This window comes from Charadrius vociferus, unplaced genomic scaffold, assembly GCF_000708025.1.
Source record: "Charadrius vociferus isolate BGI_N301 unplaced genomic scaffold, ASM70802v2 scaffold362, whole genome shotgun sequence".
Taxonomy (NCBI): Eukaryota; Metazoa; Chordata; class Aves; order Charadriiformes; family Charadriidae; genus Charadrius; species Charadrius vociferus.
In genome coordinates this window covers 464,996-482,750 of record NW_009647052.1, presented here as the reverse complement: position 1 = coordinate 482,750, position 17,755 = coordinate 464,996, and the positions used below count along the sequence as shown (strand labels likewise).

General features: G+C 38.5%; 2 protein-coding genes across 2 annotated transcripts in view; both read right to left on the bottom strand.

Annotated features, from left to right (window-relative positions):
• Window positions 1–380, bottom strand: part of LOC104295948 — a 4,769-nt gene extending 4,389 nt beyond the window's left edge. Inside the window, exon 1 of the mRNA XM_009895765.1 lies at window positions 153–380. Coding sequence (XP_009894067.1) covers window positions 153–380 — 228 coding nt within the window. The remainder of the gene's footprint in view (window positions 1–152) is intronic.
• Window positions 381–6,292: 5,912 nt separating this feature from the next.
• Window positions 6,293–16,958, bottom strand: TMEM30A (transmembrane protein 30A). The gene is made up of 8 exons (XM_009895764.1): window positions 16,922–16,958; window positions 16,377–16,402; window positions 12,161–12,277; window positions 11,382–11,489; window positions 10,204–10,291; window positions 9,587–9,730; window positions 7,982–8,188; window positions 6,293–7,050 (listed from the first exon to the last, which is right to left on the bottom strand). The coding sequence occupies exons 1-8, from the start codon at window positions 16,956–16,958 to the stop codon at window positions 6,857–6,859; spliced, it is 921 nt and encodes a 306-aa protein (XP_009894066.1). The 3' UTR covers window positions 6,293–6,856.
• Between the last annotated feature and the right edge of the window lie 797 nt (window positions 16,959–17,755).

Below are 17,755 nucleotides of genomic sequence, written 5' to 3'. Positions count from 1 at the left end.
GAGGCCTGAGGCGGGGGAGGCCCGGGCCCAAAGCCCGCAGCCCCGTGCTAGGCACGAATGGCCGAGATGATATCCCTTTTCAGGGCCCGGGAACAGGAGATGAGCCCTGCAACACCGAGAGCGGGACAGGGAAGGCAGGGTAGGAGCGGTACCGTCTCCCGCAAGCAGCAGCACAGGGCAGCAAAGGCGGGCAGTTGGGCGCAGGTTGAAGGCAGGAGTTGTTTCACCACAGCGTACAGCAGGGTAAAATGAGGAACTTTGCTTCCGCAGGATGCTGTGGCTGCCGGCCGCTCACCTGCCCTCAGAGGGCACTCTGGCAAATCCATGAAAGAAACGTCCTTCAGAGCTGCTACGTACAGATTATAAAAATCACCTTTCATTATAAAGTTTCAGACATGCCGAGGGCTGGAAGCATGGCCCAGGAGAGTACCAACACGGGCTACTTCTGTTCCTAGGGTCACCCTCAACACCCCCTTGGGCTGTCACTGCAGGCAGGACACTGAACTAGGCAGAGCCTGGGTCTGACCCAGCCGAGTGGGACTTGGGATAGATGCAGCAACCCTTGCTGAGCCACTACACACAGGAAAAAAAACAAAACTAAATAATGTACCTGCCCACTGCCTCAAACTTCATTAGTAGCAGGGATAGAGTACTGTGCATGTGAAAAAAGAAAACCCAACTTCAGCTTCACGTTTCACAATATATAATTACAGACAGCAAAGCAATGCCAGAGCTGTATGAAATGCAAGCCTATTTGAAGAATCTATTTGCCCTTCAAGAAAGTGCTCTGAGAAGCCTGTGGTTTTTTCTGCATTGCAGACTAGCCCTGTAATTGCATCTTCTTGTGCTTCAACCTTATACTGAAATACAATGCTGTCAGGAACACAATTTCCTGGCTTTGCTGCAGTACACTCAGTTTTTGGCATTGCACTGCTTTTGCACTGGTGCCAAACCTCATGATGAATAATTTGTGTCAAACAGAGCAAATTAGTGCTCAATCTAGTATGGAAATAACAAGGATCATATCTCAAAGCACAGCACTTCTCAATATAATGAGCTGCCCGAGAACGAAACTAAAAACGCAAAGATGAAGAAGTATTTATAGGTACAGTCTTAGCTGAGTAGAATATTAAAAATACAATTTAGAAAGCATATAGTCATAGAGAAATGTGTTGTAACAAAGGAGGAAATTGGATGCATTATTTAACAAATAATATTCGAACACTCAAGCAGTGCTGTTCTAGAATAACACTTAGAATACATTACTACTACTGCAAGATAGATTTCCATTCATTCCTCTTGCGATCTTTCATCTTGTAAGCATGTATATTTGTATTCTGATTTTTATGTACTCAGTTTTATTTAGATACTGGTAAAAGGATCACAATCCCCAGAGAAATTACTATTGCTTAATTGCTGCTGTGTGGACCATTTCCTGGTATGTCTGAATAGTGTCTGTCAAAATACACTTTAGAACAGAAAGGCCATGCTTAAAGCGTGGCATGTGGGTTACGTACCAATCCAAGCTACAAGATGACTGCTCAGAGCAAGCATAGGTGGGGTCTTCAGCGTTGACTAATTTATGAAGAAATGAGAACTTGAGGGAAAGAGAAATGGCAACTTGCCACCTCAGGGTGTGAGGATATTTCCCTAGAAGCAAACTCAGACTGCTTTTTTTTCTGACAGGATAGAGTAACTTTTGCATGTATTGTATTGAAGAATAATAAAATTGTTAATCAGAACTTGTTGCTACACAGTTCTGTTTAAGCCAGAATGAAAACAGGGCTGTTAATCTATATGTTAACAAGCATTAATCACAAAAGAATGTTTTACCTCTTAAACCAGTAATAGAAATGTATGCAAACCCTGCCAGAGAGAGCACACAAACAGTTGAGTTAACATTCTACCCGACTGTGGAAGTGGAAACACCTGGTGCAGCAGGACAGCTGAAAATGACAATTTTTTAAACTTCCTCCAGAGTATTGCCTGCCCACTGGTTTAATTATTTTTCTTGCAAACAAAATAACTAATTCAGTTAAAAGCTACATCGTGTAAGAAGAGACAAAAGACACCTATTCTATGTTGGTATAATCATTTTCCAAGTTACCTGGAGTTGTATAATACACTAAAATTTCATTAGAAGAACTTGCTGACAGAACAAAGATTTGTTCCGAAGTTTACAAGCATCTGTTGTGAAGCGTACACTAACTTCAACCACCTAACGCCAGACCTCAGTGGGCAAGCCTGCACACAACTGCATTTTCATTTCCTCCAAGGATACCACAGTCCAAACTTTCCCATTTTCGTAACAGAATTGATAAGGTCATTAATTACATTCCTGGCCCTCTAATACTACTAAAAACACCGCACCATTTGATTTTGCAAAATTTGAGGACAAACCACTTGCTTGGGTGCAAATTCAATTAAATTTGTACACAACTCTGGTATTGTTTGTTTGAATTGTTTATGTCATCTTTATCTAAAATCGCAAAAGAACGCCACCTACTGTCTTTCAATTTATTTTTTTTTAAACTTCTTGAGCTTCATTAATTATTGACTTACGCTTTTATTCCTCTTTATTGCATTCCCAACAGGAAATGAGAAGGATGATTTTCCAACTTCAGACTCCCTAAGGGAGGGACGGCATTACTTTATTTCCAAACACAGGCTGAGCATTTTTGAACGGGAGGCTTACAGGAAGGTAGTTTCTTATTTGAGACTTGGGTCATACAAGGACCTGCTAATTCTTATCAGGCCGTTTCGTAATGGACTTTGGTCTTAATTGAAACTGTCAAGTAAGACTAGATTTCACATTTGGGCATAGCAGGCAATACGGTGATCAGAACAGATAGCGTGGGCTAGAACATAGGTTATTTTTTACATGAAAATACTTCTGCTGATCTGAGGAAAATTTACTACTACTACCAAAAAAGTACCTTTTGCAACTGGGGCTTTCTGCCGCAGAGCCCATTTTCACACTGCTAGAAGCAGCCTCTTCCATAACCCACCCAAGTTGCTAAGAAGGAAGCAGGAATAAAATTGGCTTAGATTTTCACATTTTTTCCTCCTACTTTGAAATGAGAATTGCTGGGAAGCTGTTCAATACAGACGACAGTCAGTATATACAACATTTTGGGGTGTTGGGCTTTGTGTTGTGGTTTGGGTTTTTTTTCCTGTTGTTTTTTTGAACTCACTGAATAGGTCACTACAAAACCCTGATGGGACTGGCTTGATTTTAAGATTGATAGTGCAAACCTTCCTGAAGGCCTTTGCATTGTTGCCCTCTTCATTCCTAACTCACCACAGCTAGTTAGTTCAGTTACAGGGAACAACCTGAGGTTACACAAATATTGAACTTCTGTAAGAAAAAAAAAAAAAAATAAAAAATCCAACTACTTATGTAGTACCAAGGGTAGATCACAAATTTTCCACCATGATCAGAAACCATGACTTGTCGACTTTGAAGATCAGAATTGTTTGCAGTGCTTCCAGATTACTTGATGGCTACACCTTGTTCTTTGTTTTCCATGGTTGCATTCTAATTGGTAACTTTTTTTTTTAAAGTAACTGTAGGTACATTCTGCTTTAGACTTAGTCACATTTTTCTACCAGACACTCCCTTCAACTTAGTCTTGGACATCTCTCTGTCTACAGACATGGTAATCCTCGTTTTCGTACTACAAGCAGAGCATCTGAGGGAAAGGTGCAGTCAATAATGCCTCCCGCGAATCCAATCCAAACGTCAGCCACGTTCAATGCTCTGTTTGATGGATTCAAGCAGATACATATGCTTGCAGATGTTATTTGACTCTAGATGGTCATGGCCTTTCCTCCCTTTCTATAAATAAAGACAAGTCTTGCATTCTTCAAGGTTTAACGTTCATAATTAAAGCAAAACCATGCTGCTGAGAACCTAGTTTCAGTACCGGTGTGACCTTGGGAGACAGAGACTGTGAAGGATCCTTCATGTTCCAGTTATAAACTGGTAACTCTTCCCTGTGACTCAGCAAAGCACAATCGACAGCTCCCCAAATAGCCTGATGCAGTCAAAAAAAAAAAAAAATACCTGAGGTGACAATCTGCTTTGTTACAGTGATGTAGATTTTGACAAGAAACCAGAAGGAAGTTGGTCTTACACAAGTGAATTTGTTTGGAGAGCTCCTGCCTGAGACAGGGACATATCCCACTTTCCCAAATTACTCTTTGTAGGAAAGAGTCGTTCATAAGCAGACGCTCCTAAGAGCGGCAGCCTCCCGAAAACTGATCATCTCTCACCCTTAGGACACTGCCTCAGCCGGGTGAGGCTTGGGAACTGCCCAACTGGCACTCGGAGAGCAGAGGCACTGCTCTTTGGATTTCTGAACCCTGGTAGCAAATACCTCTGAAGGATGCCACTGAAGAACTGGGCCACAGGTGGTCAAATCCAAATACAACACACAACACTGAACACCAGGACAGAGACACTGCCCTCGAAATGTCAGACAGGGAGGCTGTGGGTTCATCTTTGAACACGTGACACACGAGCAACTTGCAAAAATATAAAATCCAAGGATCTCCATAGTTACCAACATGACATCAAGACAAACAAGCATGAATAAAGGAAGAGTTTACAAATTTGACCTAATGTCTTAAGCTCTTACAAGCATTTGAAGCTCCTCACGCACACTGTCTGTCAGACATAGGGCCTGACAAGTATTTACTGCTTCAGGCTCTCAGAGAAAAAGCTTAATTGTAACACAAACCAGACAGCAATTCTCATCCTGGTGTGCTTCATTAAGAAGATCAAAGCAATACTGACAGCTATAGTCAGTAGAAAAAGGTAAGGCATTGAAAAAATATTTCAAGGTAAAGACAGAAAAATACTTTGCTTTTAATTTTGAACACAGCCAAAAGCAGCATTTCCTACTTGGGAAGAGATAGGGATTATCAGTGAAGCAGAATATATTTGCATTTCAAGTGACAAACACAAAGTTTAAAAATCAAAATATTTTAATAACCAGTAATTGGGACACAGCCCCTTACTTGCTTACTATATTTTGGGCTAGCAGCTACTCTACAGATGAAAGCCAGTTTAACATTTTGTGTGAGTTTTTTTGCCTTGCAACATACAAAGGTACATACCCTTATTCTATAATTCCAGCAACAGAGATGCAACATTTTAAATAAAATCTTAAAGTCTTTTGACTGTTTAAAGTCCTGTGCTGCCACACTGTACTATGCAAAGAAATTATTATATGGAGTTACAGAAAGCTAGCACACTGGAAACGTTGCCTCATTCCATAATTTATACAGACTTACACGCTTAAAGTGCCATCTTAAAAAGATGACACAAGTAATTCAGTAAAAACAGTCATGTGTTTATGCGGTAAATTAATAGTGTTGTTTAAAGCTGGCTATAGATTAAGCTGTTGGACCATGAATAAACAACTTTTTGCAACAAATACGCAATCCCAGAAATACAACTCACTTAAACTGCATTCACACTTACTGAGAATAAATGAAAATAAATGTATGCCCAAGAACAAAATAAAATCTCTTATTAAATCGTTTGCAGAATGTATTAGGTCTTTTTTAATATACTCGATACTTTATCAAGCTAGTTGCATATAAAGTGATCTCCACCATATACATTACAATTTCTGTGCATCATCTGAAAAAAGTCACCGAAAAGTAGTATTTTACAGGCTATACTTAACTTTTAATTAACCTAAAAGTGAACCCTTCTGTAATTTGATTTAAAGCACTAACCCGCACGTTGCTTCTAACTGCAGTATTTAAATTAGTTTTCACAGCAAGCTCAACCTGCATTTCAGTGAAAAGAGGTTACTGCCATCTCAACTTTTGAATTTCTATAGTTTACTATCTTAACACCGCAAAAAATGAATGTGGTGTTCACTCCAAATAAGGAAGAAGTATATGACAATTCCTTTACAACAAAGCCTGCTCAGAATACATGTCTCAAGAAAATTAGGAAACTCCTCCAGTAAAAGGAATTCACCCAAATTTGAATGAAAAAAAGATTTTAGGTTCTTCTTAATTAACGCTTGGAGCTGCTCATAAAAAGCAAAACCAGCAAGCACAACAGGTAAACCAGTATAGGATATGACGTAAAGCAAAGAAAATTAGAAAACAGCAGATTGTACCTGCAACAAACATTTCCCAATTTAGAACAAACTTTAAAAGGGATTCACACCAATAATTAACAAATAGGTTTTCTGGTATCTTCATAGGATGCTAGTTTACTGGCCAGGCGCATACATTGTAAATATACAAAGAATCCAGAGTGCTGAAATTTACACAGCACTTAAATCCTTTAACATAACAGAGGTGGGTAGGACACAGGAAAAATATTTAACAACTTATATAAATATATTAAAATCTCAGCAAGAAATGTAAGAGCCCATGCACACAAGACAGTAAAGTGAAAAAACATTTAAGACTTGACTTTTCCTTTCAACAGCACTGACACCTGAACTCCAGAAAGTGAACAGTTTACAGTATAACAGTCTTTCTCCACACAACCTGTATGTACTGAATCATACTGACATTACACAGCACATGAACAAGCAGCAGATGCATCAAGGGAACAGGAGCTATATGCATCATGTGGCCTGCCTAGTTAGAGGCAAGTATCAGAAAAATTGTTTCTGACATAGGCAGAGATACAATCAATATAGCTAATTGTATACCCGTCATTTTCAAGAGTTAATCCACAGTATGGGAAAGGGGAGCTTTAGATCAAAATTATGTACCCAGTCTCAGAAGTGACAGAAGCAGAGATTTATCTTTCAAAAACTGGGTCCATTCTGGACTGGCCTTGATGCACATGCAGTACATTTGTTTTCAGAATGCAAGATTAATTGGGAATGTCTGCACTGGTGTTTCGATTTCCGTATTTGTGATGGATGATCAGCAATACAACTCCTAAGAAGAAGCATATGGACCCAACAGTGATGTAAGCAATTCCCAGGAAGGGATTTTTGCCTCCCATCCACGAGATGGTGCTTAGGATCATTCTTTTTCGTCCATCAAAACTGTGTACAGGATAATCTGAAAAACATTTAGGAAAACAAGCAGCATGTTTCCAAATTCAGCTTTATGTGTCAAGCACATTAAAATTTTGGGTCATTTCACTCAGGTTCCAAAGACAAACTGCTGCCTTTGAATTCTGAAGTGCAGATAAGAAACGTTTAGCTGTTCTTGTAGGCTAAGACTAATCTGGGCGCTTTCAGGTACTCCAAGAAAAATGCCACGTTAAGAGATGTTAACTCCTTTTTAAGGCAAGAGTAAATGCATGATTTTGTGAGTTTTTGCAAGCAGCTTCAATAAAATGAGGGAAATCTAAATTCTAATTCTTGAATATATTCTAGTACAAAATTTTTCTTTATGTTCCTTCAGTTTTATATGCACTCCCCACAGTTTTGCAGCAAAGGAAAATACTGCAGTAGCTATTTTTAAAAGAACATTAGGTGGTTTTGAATTTTAAGAATTCAGTAACTATAGCAACCCTGCTCCTCTAGTCTCCTGCACTTCTACCTAGTCTTTAGTTTGTCCAAATCAGAATGACAGACCTCCATCTGATCCACAGCTCTGGCATTTTCCTGACTTACAAAGTCAGTCTGCCCCTTGATTACATATTGTCATTACACCTTGAAGTTAAAGTTCTCAAATTTCTGGGCTATCAGCTACCTCTGTTCTTTCCTTTTTCCTATGCTTCTCTCACTTCCTTTAAGTGCCCAAGCAATCCTATTTCCCTCTCATTATGAAGTGACTAGTTCTAAAAAACTTGCACAGAAGTAAAAGACGGTAATATTCTACCCAGTTCTCACTACCAGTTTTCATCCTCAGCTCAAACCCATCTTTTTTGGTTTTAGAGATGGTAAAAAAAAGAAAGCCCAGTTCAATTTGAACGTGCTCAAATATATGCCCGTGTAATCCAACTAAGGCCCTTAGCCAATTCCAAAGGTTTTCCAAAGGATACTGTATGCAATTTCCAAAGAGTATTTTCCAGCCTGTAAGGTAGGCTGTAAGTTATTCTTCCTTTCAATGAGACGATACAGCTTGCGAAACGTTGGCAGAGCAGCAGTACGCATCCACACAATGAAGTCTTCATTGATAAATCCATTGTTGTCAGGGTCCGGGTCCAGCATATACACTGGCTTGGGCCAGTTTACAGGTTTTGTTGTGCCTAGAATTAAACAAAAACAGTAACCATAAAGTATTTAAAATATAGGACTAAATAACACACTGGCTCTTCAAAATTCATTCCAATATTACAAAAAAAAACCCTGCTATTATTCACTCACTACTATTGCAAGACACTGGGCTGTTTAAGTTGAACTTTTTATTTTGCAGCTTAAACAGTACTGCATATCCATTTATTCTCATGACAGCACTGTCCATTTGTTTAAACAAATTTGCCTCCCCCACATGTTTATATAGCTAGGAAGTCCTGTCCCAGAACATTACTCTACCTTAGTGAAATAGTTCTCCATTATGATGATAGCTTCTCTGCTCACTTGTTAAGAGTTTGACTACCACTTCCTGGACCATAAGCAAATAAAATTATGTACAGTATTTTGGATGATGCCATACTAACGCTTTTGCTAATTTTATTGGAAATACGATTTTACGCTGTAGTCGGATAAGGCACCTGCTTTTCCAAGGGTAGCACAGTCACAGCCAAATTACATGTTACCAAGTAAAAAGCCACATCAGGTTAAACCTGAAATTATTATATACCTTGCATAAACACACACACCCCCCTTAGAGCCCTGAGGAAGATTATTTTCAGACATTGGTAGCCAAAGAAAACTTTGATTTACCAAACTGTATTTAACCTAATAAATGAGAGACATCAGTCACTTCAAATCACAAAAAAGAATCAGGTTTTTCAAAACCTTTGCAATCTACCAGTAGAAACATTTAAATGAAAACTCCATATGAAGGGTTTGATTAAACAACTGCAGGATTTCTTTTCAAATTAAATCCAAGCACTATAGCAGTTGTACTGGTTTGGGCTGGTATTGGGTTAGATTTTTTCATAGTAGCTTGTATCCTGCTATGTTTTGGATTTGTGATGAAAACAGTGTTGATTACACACTGATGTTTTATTTATTGCTGGACAGTGCTTACACAGCCTCAAGGCCTTTCTGCTCCTCAGACTGCCCTCCCAGCAAGTAGGCTGGGGGTGCCCGAGAGGCTGGGAGGGGACACAGCTGGGACAGCTGACCCCAAACACCACAGGGATATTCCATACTATATGGTGCCATGCTCAGCAATAAAACTGGTGGGTAGAGGTACGCAGGGGCTGCCATTGCTTGGGGACATGGTTGGGGAGGAGCAATTATTTTCTTTTGCATCACTTGTTTTGCTTGGGTTTTATTTTCCTCCTTCGTTGTGTTTTTTTTTCCCTTGCAATTTTTCTTTTTTATTATTAAACTGTCTTTATCTCAACCCACGAGTTTTCTCACTTTTACCCTTCCAATTCTCTCCCCCTTTACATTCAGTAAAATGTCGTCAGCGAGGTATATCAGTGTGTTTGAAGTGTTTTGTTATTCTTAAAATTTCACATCTTCTATTTTACCTTGGAAAAGCGCAGTTAAGTTATTTCCATCTCCTGTAGGATTCCTGAATTTTACATTTTTATCTGTCCACCATGCAATGCCTTTTTTAATCAAAGTAATAGGAGTCCTTGTGTCATTATCTATGCGATATAATTCCAATGTATCTAAGGAGAAAATCAAATTAGAAAACCAGCTGAAGAAACTTTCATTAGACAGAGATACTGACAGGCAGTGAAACAATTACCTCCAAAAGAAGCAAAATAAAATAAAATGGACAAGGCATTTATTATCTGCCTGACACAATCACAAGCTGTTCTGTAAGAATCAATGTGTATTAGATAGCAGCGTATTATCCATATATGATATCTATATGTCTACTCCACAGCACTAACAGCTTCTCACAGCAGGCATTTTCATCCTTTGTACACTATCAGATTAAATTAATTCTGATAGCAATTTTGAAAAAAGCAACAGCAGTACAATACAAGATATTTATTTTATTCTGAACAATGAAAAAATGTGTTAATTCAAACAAAAAAACCCATGATGTCTTTACTCAGAATATTTTGCAACACAACACAAAACATACACTAGATCACAAAAACATCTAAGTGATAACTTAAAGGTGTTACCATACCATTAAACATACTGTTGGCAATAGCTCCACAAGGAGCAATGGGTTTGTCCTCATTTGTGCGGTAAGGCTCACATTCCTTGCTTGGATTCTGACAGTTAGAAAGAAAAAAGGCAGATGAGTCTGTGCCAATTTATCCAACTAACCTGTTTTTTGACTACAGTACCTCAATAATGTGCGCATCTTAAAAGGTACCCCAAAATAATCTTTTCACAAGTCAGGATATCTACAAATACTTCAGCATTCAATACTAGTTAGCATGATTGATTTTTCTTTTACAAACAGGAATAAAATCTAAATAAAACAAACTCAGAATCCCATCATGGTCATACTAAAAATAAGGCTTTTCTTGGAAGCTATTAGAATGTTTTTTCTTTTATCTTTTAATAGAAACAGTTTTCCAACATGAAGTACTCAATTATTCTTTCATTAAAGGGTTTTTTTTTTAAGTATGCATCAATGTTACAGAAAATAGCCTATAGTAAGAAACCAAGCATAACTTAAAATGCAAAAGGTTGTCAGGACTCCAACAGCATGACAAAAATGAAAGCAGAAAAAGTCGCACCAAATCCTCTGTCAGTCATCAGATGTAACTCCCTGAAACTCTCCCCTTTTTTAAAGTTTACAGGTAAAAAGAGAGAATCATTGCTGCTGGAGCAAGAACTCAACTGTATTTCCACTCCTTATAAAAATTAGGAAAAGGAGAGGTCTGGCCCTAAACATTACACAGTGGATTGAACAGAATAAACAGTACTAATATTTTCCAGTATCACTGATGTTCGGTATTGAACCAGAGTCTACAAAACACTGCACTTAGCTACACTATCCAAACCAAGTGTTAGGTAACCAAATATTGTTTTATACTGAAAACAAAAACTTCAGGCAGAATGGATACAGATAGATACTACTGACTGAAGACAACAAGATAGTTTAAAACTATTCAAATTTGAGTAGTGATCGAAGTACTGCATTGCTGTCCACTTAATGAAACGACTGACATGAAATTTTACAGTATTTTACAGTTATTTTCTGTAAACAAAATATTAATTCCTTATGGGGTTTCTTCTGTTATGCAAAAAATCTAGTACTTCATTATTATTAAACTATATACTCTGCTACGTGGTGATTTGTGCAATAGTCAGAAGCTAGCTGCTTATTATTATTCAAGCATAAATACCTACAAGTAGTGAACTGTTATCTCCATTTAATTGGCTGTCATCTCGAGATTTCACATAACGACGATGGTTTTGATAGAAGTTGGAAAGTCCATAATACATGAATACATTGCTCTACAAGAAGCAAGATAGGTCAAGAGGGTTTTTCACTCGCACGAAGAACAGATCAGTAAAACATACAAACACACTAATTACCATAACATTTAAATTTTAGCCTTTTAAACTCTGTGTTTAGTATACATTCATGAAGTAGGAGCCTCAAGCATGTCTTCACACTGACTACAAAAGAGCACTATCCTAACATAAGCTGGCATTCTGAAGTCAGACAGTATCACTGTGCCATAAACTCCCAGAATGATGTTCACCGGCACTAATTCCAACACCTATCTTGTATGACATTAAGCACATAAGCCTCATTATTTGCCTCCAATTTGTCAGAAAGCACTTATCTGGTATTTCCAGTTCTTGTTGAGATGAGTTTTTTGTAAATCATGCAGGAATAGCTGATCTACTCGCCAGCTATATCACACATACGCTAAATCTAAATGTGTAAAACACAAGTATTCCATTTAATGTTGTACATTTCCAGATAAACAGAAGCATTAAAAACCCATCTCATCCCTGCTACTGAAAAGGCACACAAAAAAGTTCTAAAAACGAGTTCTAGGAGAACTAGAAATAATCCTTTAAAATAGAAAAAATATTAGGACTTAAGCTTTCCTATCGATTATGAAATAAACCATATAAAACTGATCTAGCTTCACTTTGCATACAGGGTAGCATACCTCAAACGAATGTTCCAGTGTGAAATTGATGGTGCAAGTACAAGGTGGTGTGCTGTCCCAGGACACATTTAAACATTTGTTGCAGGGACTAGAAGGCTCTGTTCCTGTATAGTCAATCTATAACAGAAAAAAAGTCTTAATTTACAATGGGAGACCAAAACAAAAAAATTGATTAATAAGCCAGAGAGTTAACATGGCATTCACTTTGCAATCTTAATTACACTTTTAACTCCAAAAGCCCAGTCAGACCTATTTGATGATCTCAAGAGGTCTCTTCCAACAATGATTTTGTGATTCTGTCTATAGGCTATGATTTCAGCCTCAAACAAATTTAACAGAGGTGGCCTATTAGAGCTAGGGGAAAACAAAACAAAGCCCCCAAACAAACAAAACAAAAAACCATACACCAAAACACAAACAGCAGATATTCCAGACAACATGATGTTTCCAAATACACTCACATACTATATGACAAGCAGACCTGAGCTTTTGCCTGCTTTCCAGAGAGGTTAAATTTTTAGAGACCTAGATATTTAATAAAAAAGGTTTTAGTCAGAAAACTTGCTTTGCTGACCGTTTTTAGCCATCTAAGTGATCAGAACATTAAAAAAAAATTACGAAAAAAATAATCACTAAATGCCCAAGAACTCTCCTAAAATAGGGAAGATGAAGACACTAATAATGAACTGCCAGGAGTGGTAAAATACCAGTAGATACATAATAAAGATGATCAGTGTTAATCTGGTTTGTACAATATTATCTGTCCTTAATAGTGTAGCTCAAAAAAAGCCAGTATTTGAAATCTGTACATACAGGCTACCTGGACAGTATGCGTAACGTATCCTGAGTGGCCACAAGCTCACCCTACGGCCAAGTGAAGTCACTTGACCACATCAGCTCTCCCTCCTGTATAGCTCCAGCATATGAATGGGCACAAAATAATTAACTCGCCACAGCAGCCTAACTACAAGTGCAGCAGGAGAAAGCATCCCTCTGCCTACAAACTATGTATTTCTATGCTTGCTGTGAACTTCCTATTTAGAATTTAGACTCAGATCCGTGCAACATATACCAAGTTATGGCAACAAACTGTTCAACAGCAGTATTGTTTAAACTACAACATCTATATAGTTTTATGAAAGGCTGCTGCAAATGGTTTGCCCCGATTTATGCTTGTAGTGAAACACATTATCAAGAATTAGAGTGATTTGTGATCTGTCCTAATACCTGTATTAAGGTTAGCTAAAACAAACACGTAGTTTCAAGGTTCAGGGAACAACTGAAGCCTATTTTCCTCTGGATATTCTTCAAGGTCTCTCTTCCTGTGATTTCTTCGATATCTATTAAGCTGCAGCCCTTCCCTCAGCTCTTTTATTGGCATCTGCTCTGCTGCCAGGTTTCTGACAGATGAGAACTACACCCTAACGAGCCTAGCTGAAACGAGTCAGCTTCAGAAGCTATTAGCTGGCAGAGGGAGAGAGAGGATCGCATAATCTTTGCATCCTTTGCTGAACAAGATAGAGTTTATGCTGATCTAGAAATAGCACTGCTGCAGCAGTCCTGAAAGAGCTCTGTTTAGCTACAGCAGACAGACCACCACCACTGCATCTCATTTATTCAAGGCTAATTTGGTGGTTTGTTTTTTTTTTTCCCTGCTACAGCAATTTTAAACAAGCATTTCCTTTCGAAAGAACTTAAACCTCCATATCCTGAGCTAGTTCTTCAGTGTGTGGAGAAGTTTAAGATCAAGAACAAAACTCAAATACCCCAAGGTTGCAAAAGATCTAAAGACTTCACTTTTAAATAATAATTTAAAATTGAATGAATTCTATGGAGCACAAAATTGATGTATGTTGAAACAGAATCATGCTTTTGACCACTGCTATCAGTTTCAGTGCTATCCAAGAGCTTTCCTGTACAGTAACTGCCAACACAAGGAGGCTTTTTCTGCATCCACGTTTACAGGTTACATTCAACAGATCCTTTAACTAAAGGGATAGAGGAATCTGTCTTCATCTCTTGACAAAATAATCAAACCAGGGCTTTGAGAACCGAAGGACTGACTTTGGGGTCCCTCGCAGGAACCCACACGATCCCACCGTTCTGTCCCCAGGGATCGGCCAGCAGCTGAGTAGGCAAACCCACACAGAGTGAGCCCTTCCCAACAACCCCTGATCTAAGGACACTGGGTATATCCAAGCTATCTGGCACCAACAGCTTTTCAGGCTGTCGATGATGTCCTTCTCAGTTGACTTGCACTTTTGCAGTATAGAAATAACATAACTGTTGCACACACATATTCTCCAACCCATTTATGATTTTGTAGACTTCATCTGCTGTCACATATTTATCCTAGTTTGCTTGGCCACTTCTTGCATAAAAGGCACCCCGTAACTCTGGTCCTCTTTGCTCATCCCTCTTTGTAGGATTTTTTTATTAAGTTTTGTATCATTTTTGAGGTGGGAGTACTGGAACTGCACACAACACTGACAATGCATGCAACAGTAACCTACTTTCTTTCAGTTCTTCATTCCTTAAAGTCTATTTGGCTTTTTAACTATGATTATGCATTTCACAGCAGCAGTCACAACACAAAGATCTCTTTCCTATATAATTAATGTTTTGGATATTCCTCAAATTTTATCACATTTTAATATGCTCTGTCAATGCTTCTCATCCATTCTAAAAATAATAATAAAAATAATTTTTAAAGAGTCGGGAAAAAGTACTCTTTCGCTTTTTAATAACAGGGAAAAAAGACACTCACACAGCTGATTCTCATTTTCCACCCAAATGAACTATTTTCATGACAGACCCAAGATAAATGGCTGTTTATACCCTTTAAAACAGTAAGAAAATGCTAGAGACCAACCAACACAAAAAAACCCAATAATTTAAGTATACTGAAGCTGTTGGAAATCTTCCACAATTGAATTCAAGAGAGCCTATAAAGGAAATCAATGGACAAGCTACATTTTGCTGCTTAGTCCCTGCACCTGTATGAGAACAGCACAGTTCAGAGATAATAATGGCTGCAATATCTAGTTCCAGGAAAGGGTGATTTGAACGGTACATAAATATGTATTTCAGGGGCATAAATTATACATCTTATTCAATTCAAATACACTAAGTTTACAGGCACCTTTTTATATATATATATATATATATACACACACACACTTAACAAGCATGCCATTGTCTAGGAGGTGGGTGTAAATAACTACCTCTGCTTCCTGTCCCGATTACATTTTTAAAAGAGCTTAGTCACTCCACCTAGCTTCTAGATGTCTTGTCTCCCAGAGCTAAATTTACAGCTATTTGTGAACAACACTTGGAAGTTACTAACCAAACAGCACGCTAAGCAGGGACGTATCTCAGCTAAGCATATGGGTGATAGCAGTGTCTTAAACTGCATCCCTCACTGGTGTTCAGAGCCCAAATGCTGGTCTGTAAACTCCTTTGTCTATGCTTTGCTGCAGCAATTGCAAAGCCTTTTTTGATTTAAACTTTTTTTTTTTTCCCAAAAAAAATATCAGCTGCCTTTAGAATGATAATCTGACTCTCAGGATTTCTGCATTGTAACAGTTGACAAAAAACACGCGAGTACCCAAGTTTCCCCATTCTCACTTGCATACCCCGACTGTCTGAGCGCGGTCTCAGCAGTCACAAACTCTGTCCCTCCTGTGCTCATGAAAACCCAATGATCTGTCTTGGGAGAGCTTTATGTGAGGTAGATAATACAAGTCTGAACGCACACAGTAAACAAAACAAACCAACCAACCCAAACCCTTTCTAATCCTGAATATCTTGAAATTACAAAGGGTGGAAGGGCAGCACCTGCCAACGGGTTTCCAAATATAAATGGCTACTATTGCTTTATATACGCAATTTGATTGCACAGGGGAGCATCAGTCATGCTCCCAGCTCACCTATGGATTTTTGTACTGCACATTAGGTGGGAACATCTAGTTTTTGGCTCCTACTGGAACTTATCAGGAGTACAAGACTGAGCTGCTAAGCAACAATAGTACATAAAAATTCTGTATATGCATACAGCAGCAATATAGGCACAAGGAGTTGCTTACATTTTTGGACTAATTAAACTCTGATGCATTTCCTGTCCCTACAGATCAACACAGATCCAGTCATAATGGAAAAAAAAAAGGAGATCTACTTATCCAATTATATTTACTTTACAATCATTATGATCGAAGACTTCGTATTGCTTTATTATAGAAAAAGCTATTTTAAATGCAATTATATAAAAAAAATATTCTTGCTAACTGATTTTTACTTTTCTCCATTGAGTGTCCTGTTGAAAACATGTGATTGTATTTACCTTAAATATAACTATGACAATTTAAAAGTCTACATGCCCAAGACAGCTTGGCAATGTTCTCTGAAGCACTTGTGTCAATTTTCAGATGTCCTGTATACCCTCAAACCTTAACACAAAACCAAATATCTTTTCAACAATATGCTTATATACAACATTTGGTCACTGTAAAATACACTTCAGCTTTCATTATTTTCACTTCTGCTCTTCTCCTTGATGGGAATTTTAGTTCTAAACATAAGAGGAAAGTGAACCTTAAATTGGTTTTATTTTAATGTTGTTAGCATTTTAACAGACATATGAAAATATAATACCATTCACTCCCTGCCTCAAGATTTCTTTAGTTAATTGGGCTTCACTGCCACACTGCTCCCACGAGCCAAGCCACCGTCTTGAATCTTACTTATTTGAAAGTGACAGCTTACTCTGATAACTAGAACGATTTGATCCACAAAAATTCATATCGTCAAATATAGCAATCCATCAAACAACTACACTTTTTTTGCTAATCTTTGTTGCATCAGCTCACTGAAACTAATCATAGTTGTCAATTTCCTTCTCAAGGTTGTCCCTAAGCCCTTTGGGTTGTTTCCTTACAACACAAAGCGATTCTATTATCAACTAGACCTAACTGTGATACACGGCTTAGTTTTCGGTTAATGCTCAGCAGCTCTTCACAGGCGTGGTGTGGTTAATTATCAGATGTAAATGACTCAGTTTTTGTAAGTATAATTAGAAAAAGCCACACTCTTCCATCTTTGTTTCTAAGTTTACTCCAGACACCCTGGTCTCCCATACAGCACCTAAAACATTAAATCATTAGTGCGCGTAAGAATTACAGAGGCGCGTTCACCACAGAGTTTTGTCGTGAAACTACGATTACTTTGGGACATTTAAAGACACATAGCCCCTTGCCACAAGCCATCCCAGGGACGACGCACATACTTCCCGTACGACTGAGAAGAGAACTTGCACTGGGCTGTGTTGATTAACTACGGGCATTAACTCCCCCGGGAGTTCACTCGGGAGCACCGGCAAGGCTGACGGGAGGGCTGCGATCCACGCGGAGGGCACTCCGCAAGTTCAGCTCCGGGTAATTAATTAATGGATGGTTTGTTAAAGAGCACAAACGTTAAACTGCACGGGAACAGCCGAGGCGAGGCGTGCCCGTTCAGCACAGAAACCACGTACGCCGCCCCTACACCCCGCCGGGTATCGGCGGGGGCAGGCGGCAGCACACTTTGCCAAAAAGCGCCAGG

What these genes read in the sequence shown, in the direction of transcription:
- TMEM30A (XM_009895764.1), bottom strand. Translation starts at nt 16,958, where the DNA reads ATGAATTTTTGTGGATCAAATCGTTCTAGTTATCAGA. An exon ending in GAGATAACAGTTCACTACTT is followed by an intron (nt 10,292 to 11,381) that starts GTAGGTATTTAT and finishes TCTAACTGTCAG; the next exon opens with AATCCAAGCAAGGAATGTGA. An exon ending in CTCTTTGGAAATTGCATACA is followed by an intron (nt 7,051 to 7,981) that starts GTATCCTTTGGA and finishes AATGTTTTTCAG; the next exon opens with ATTATCCTGTACACAGTTTT.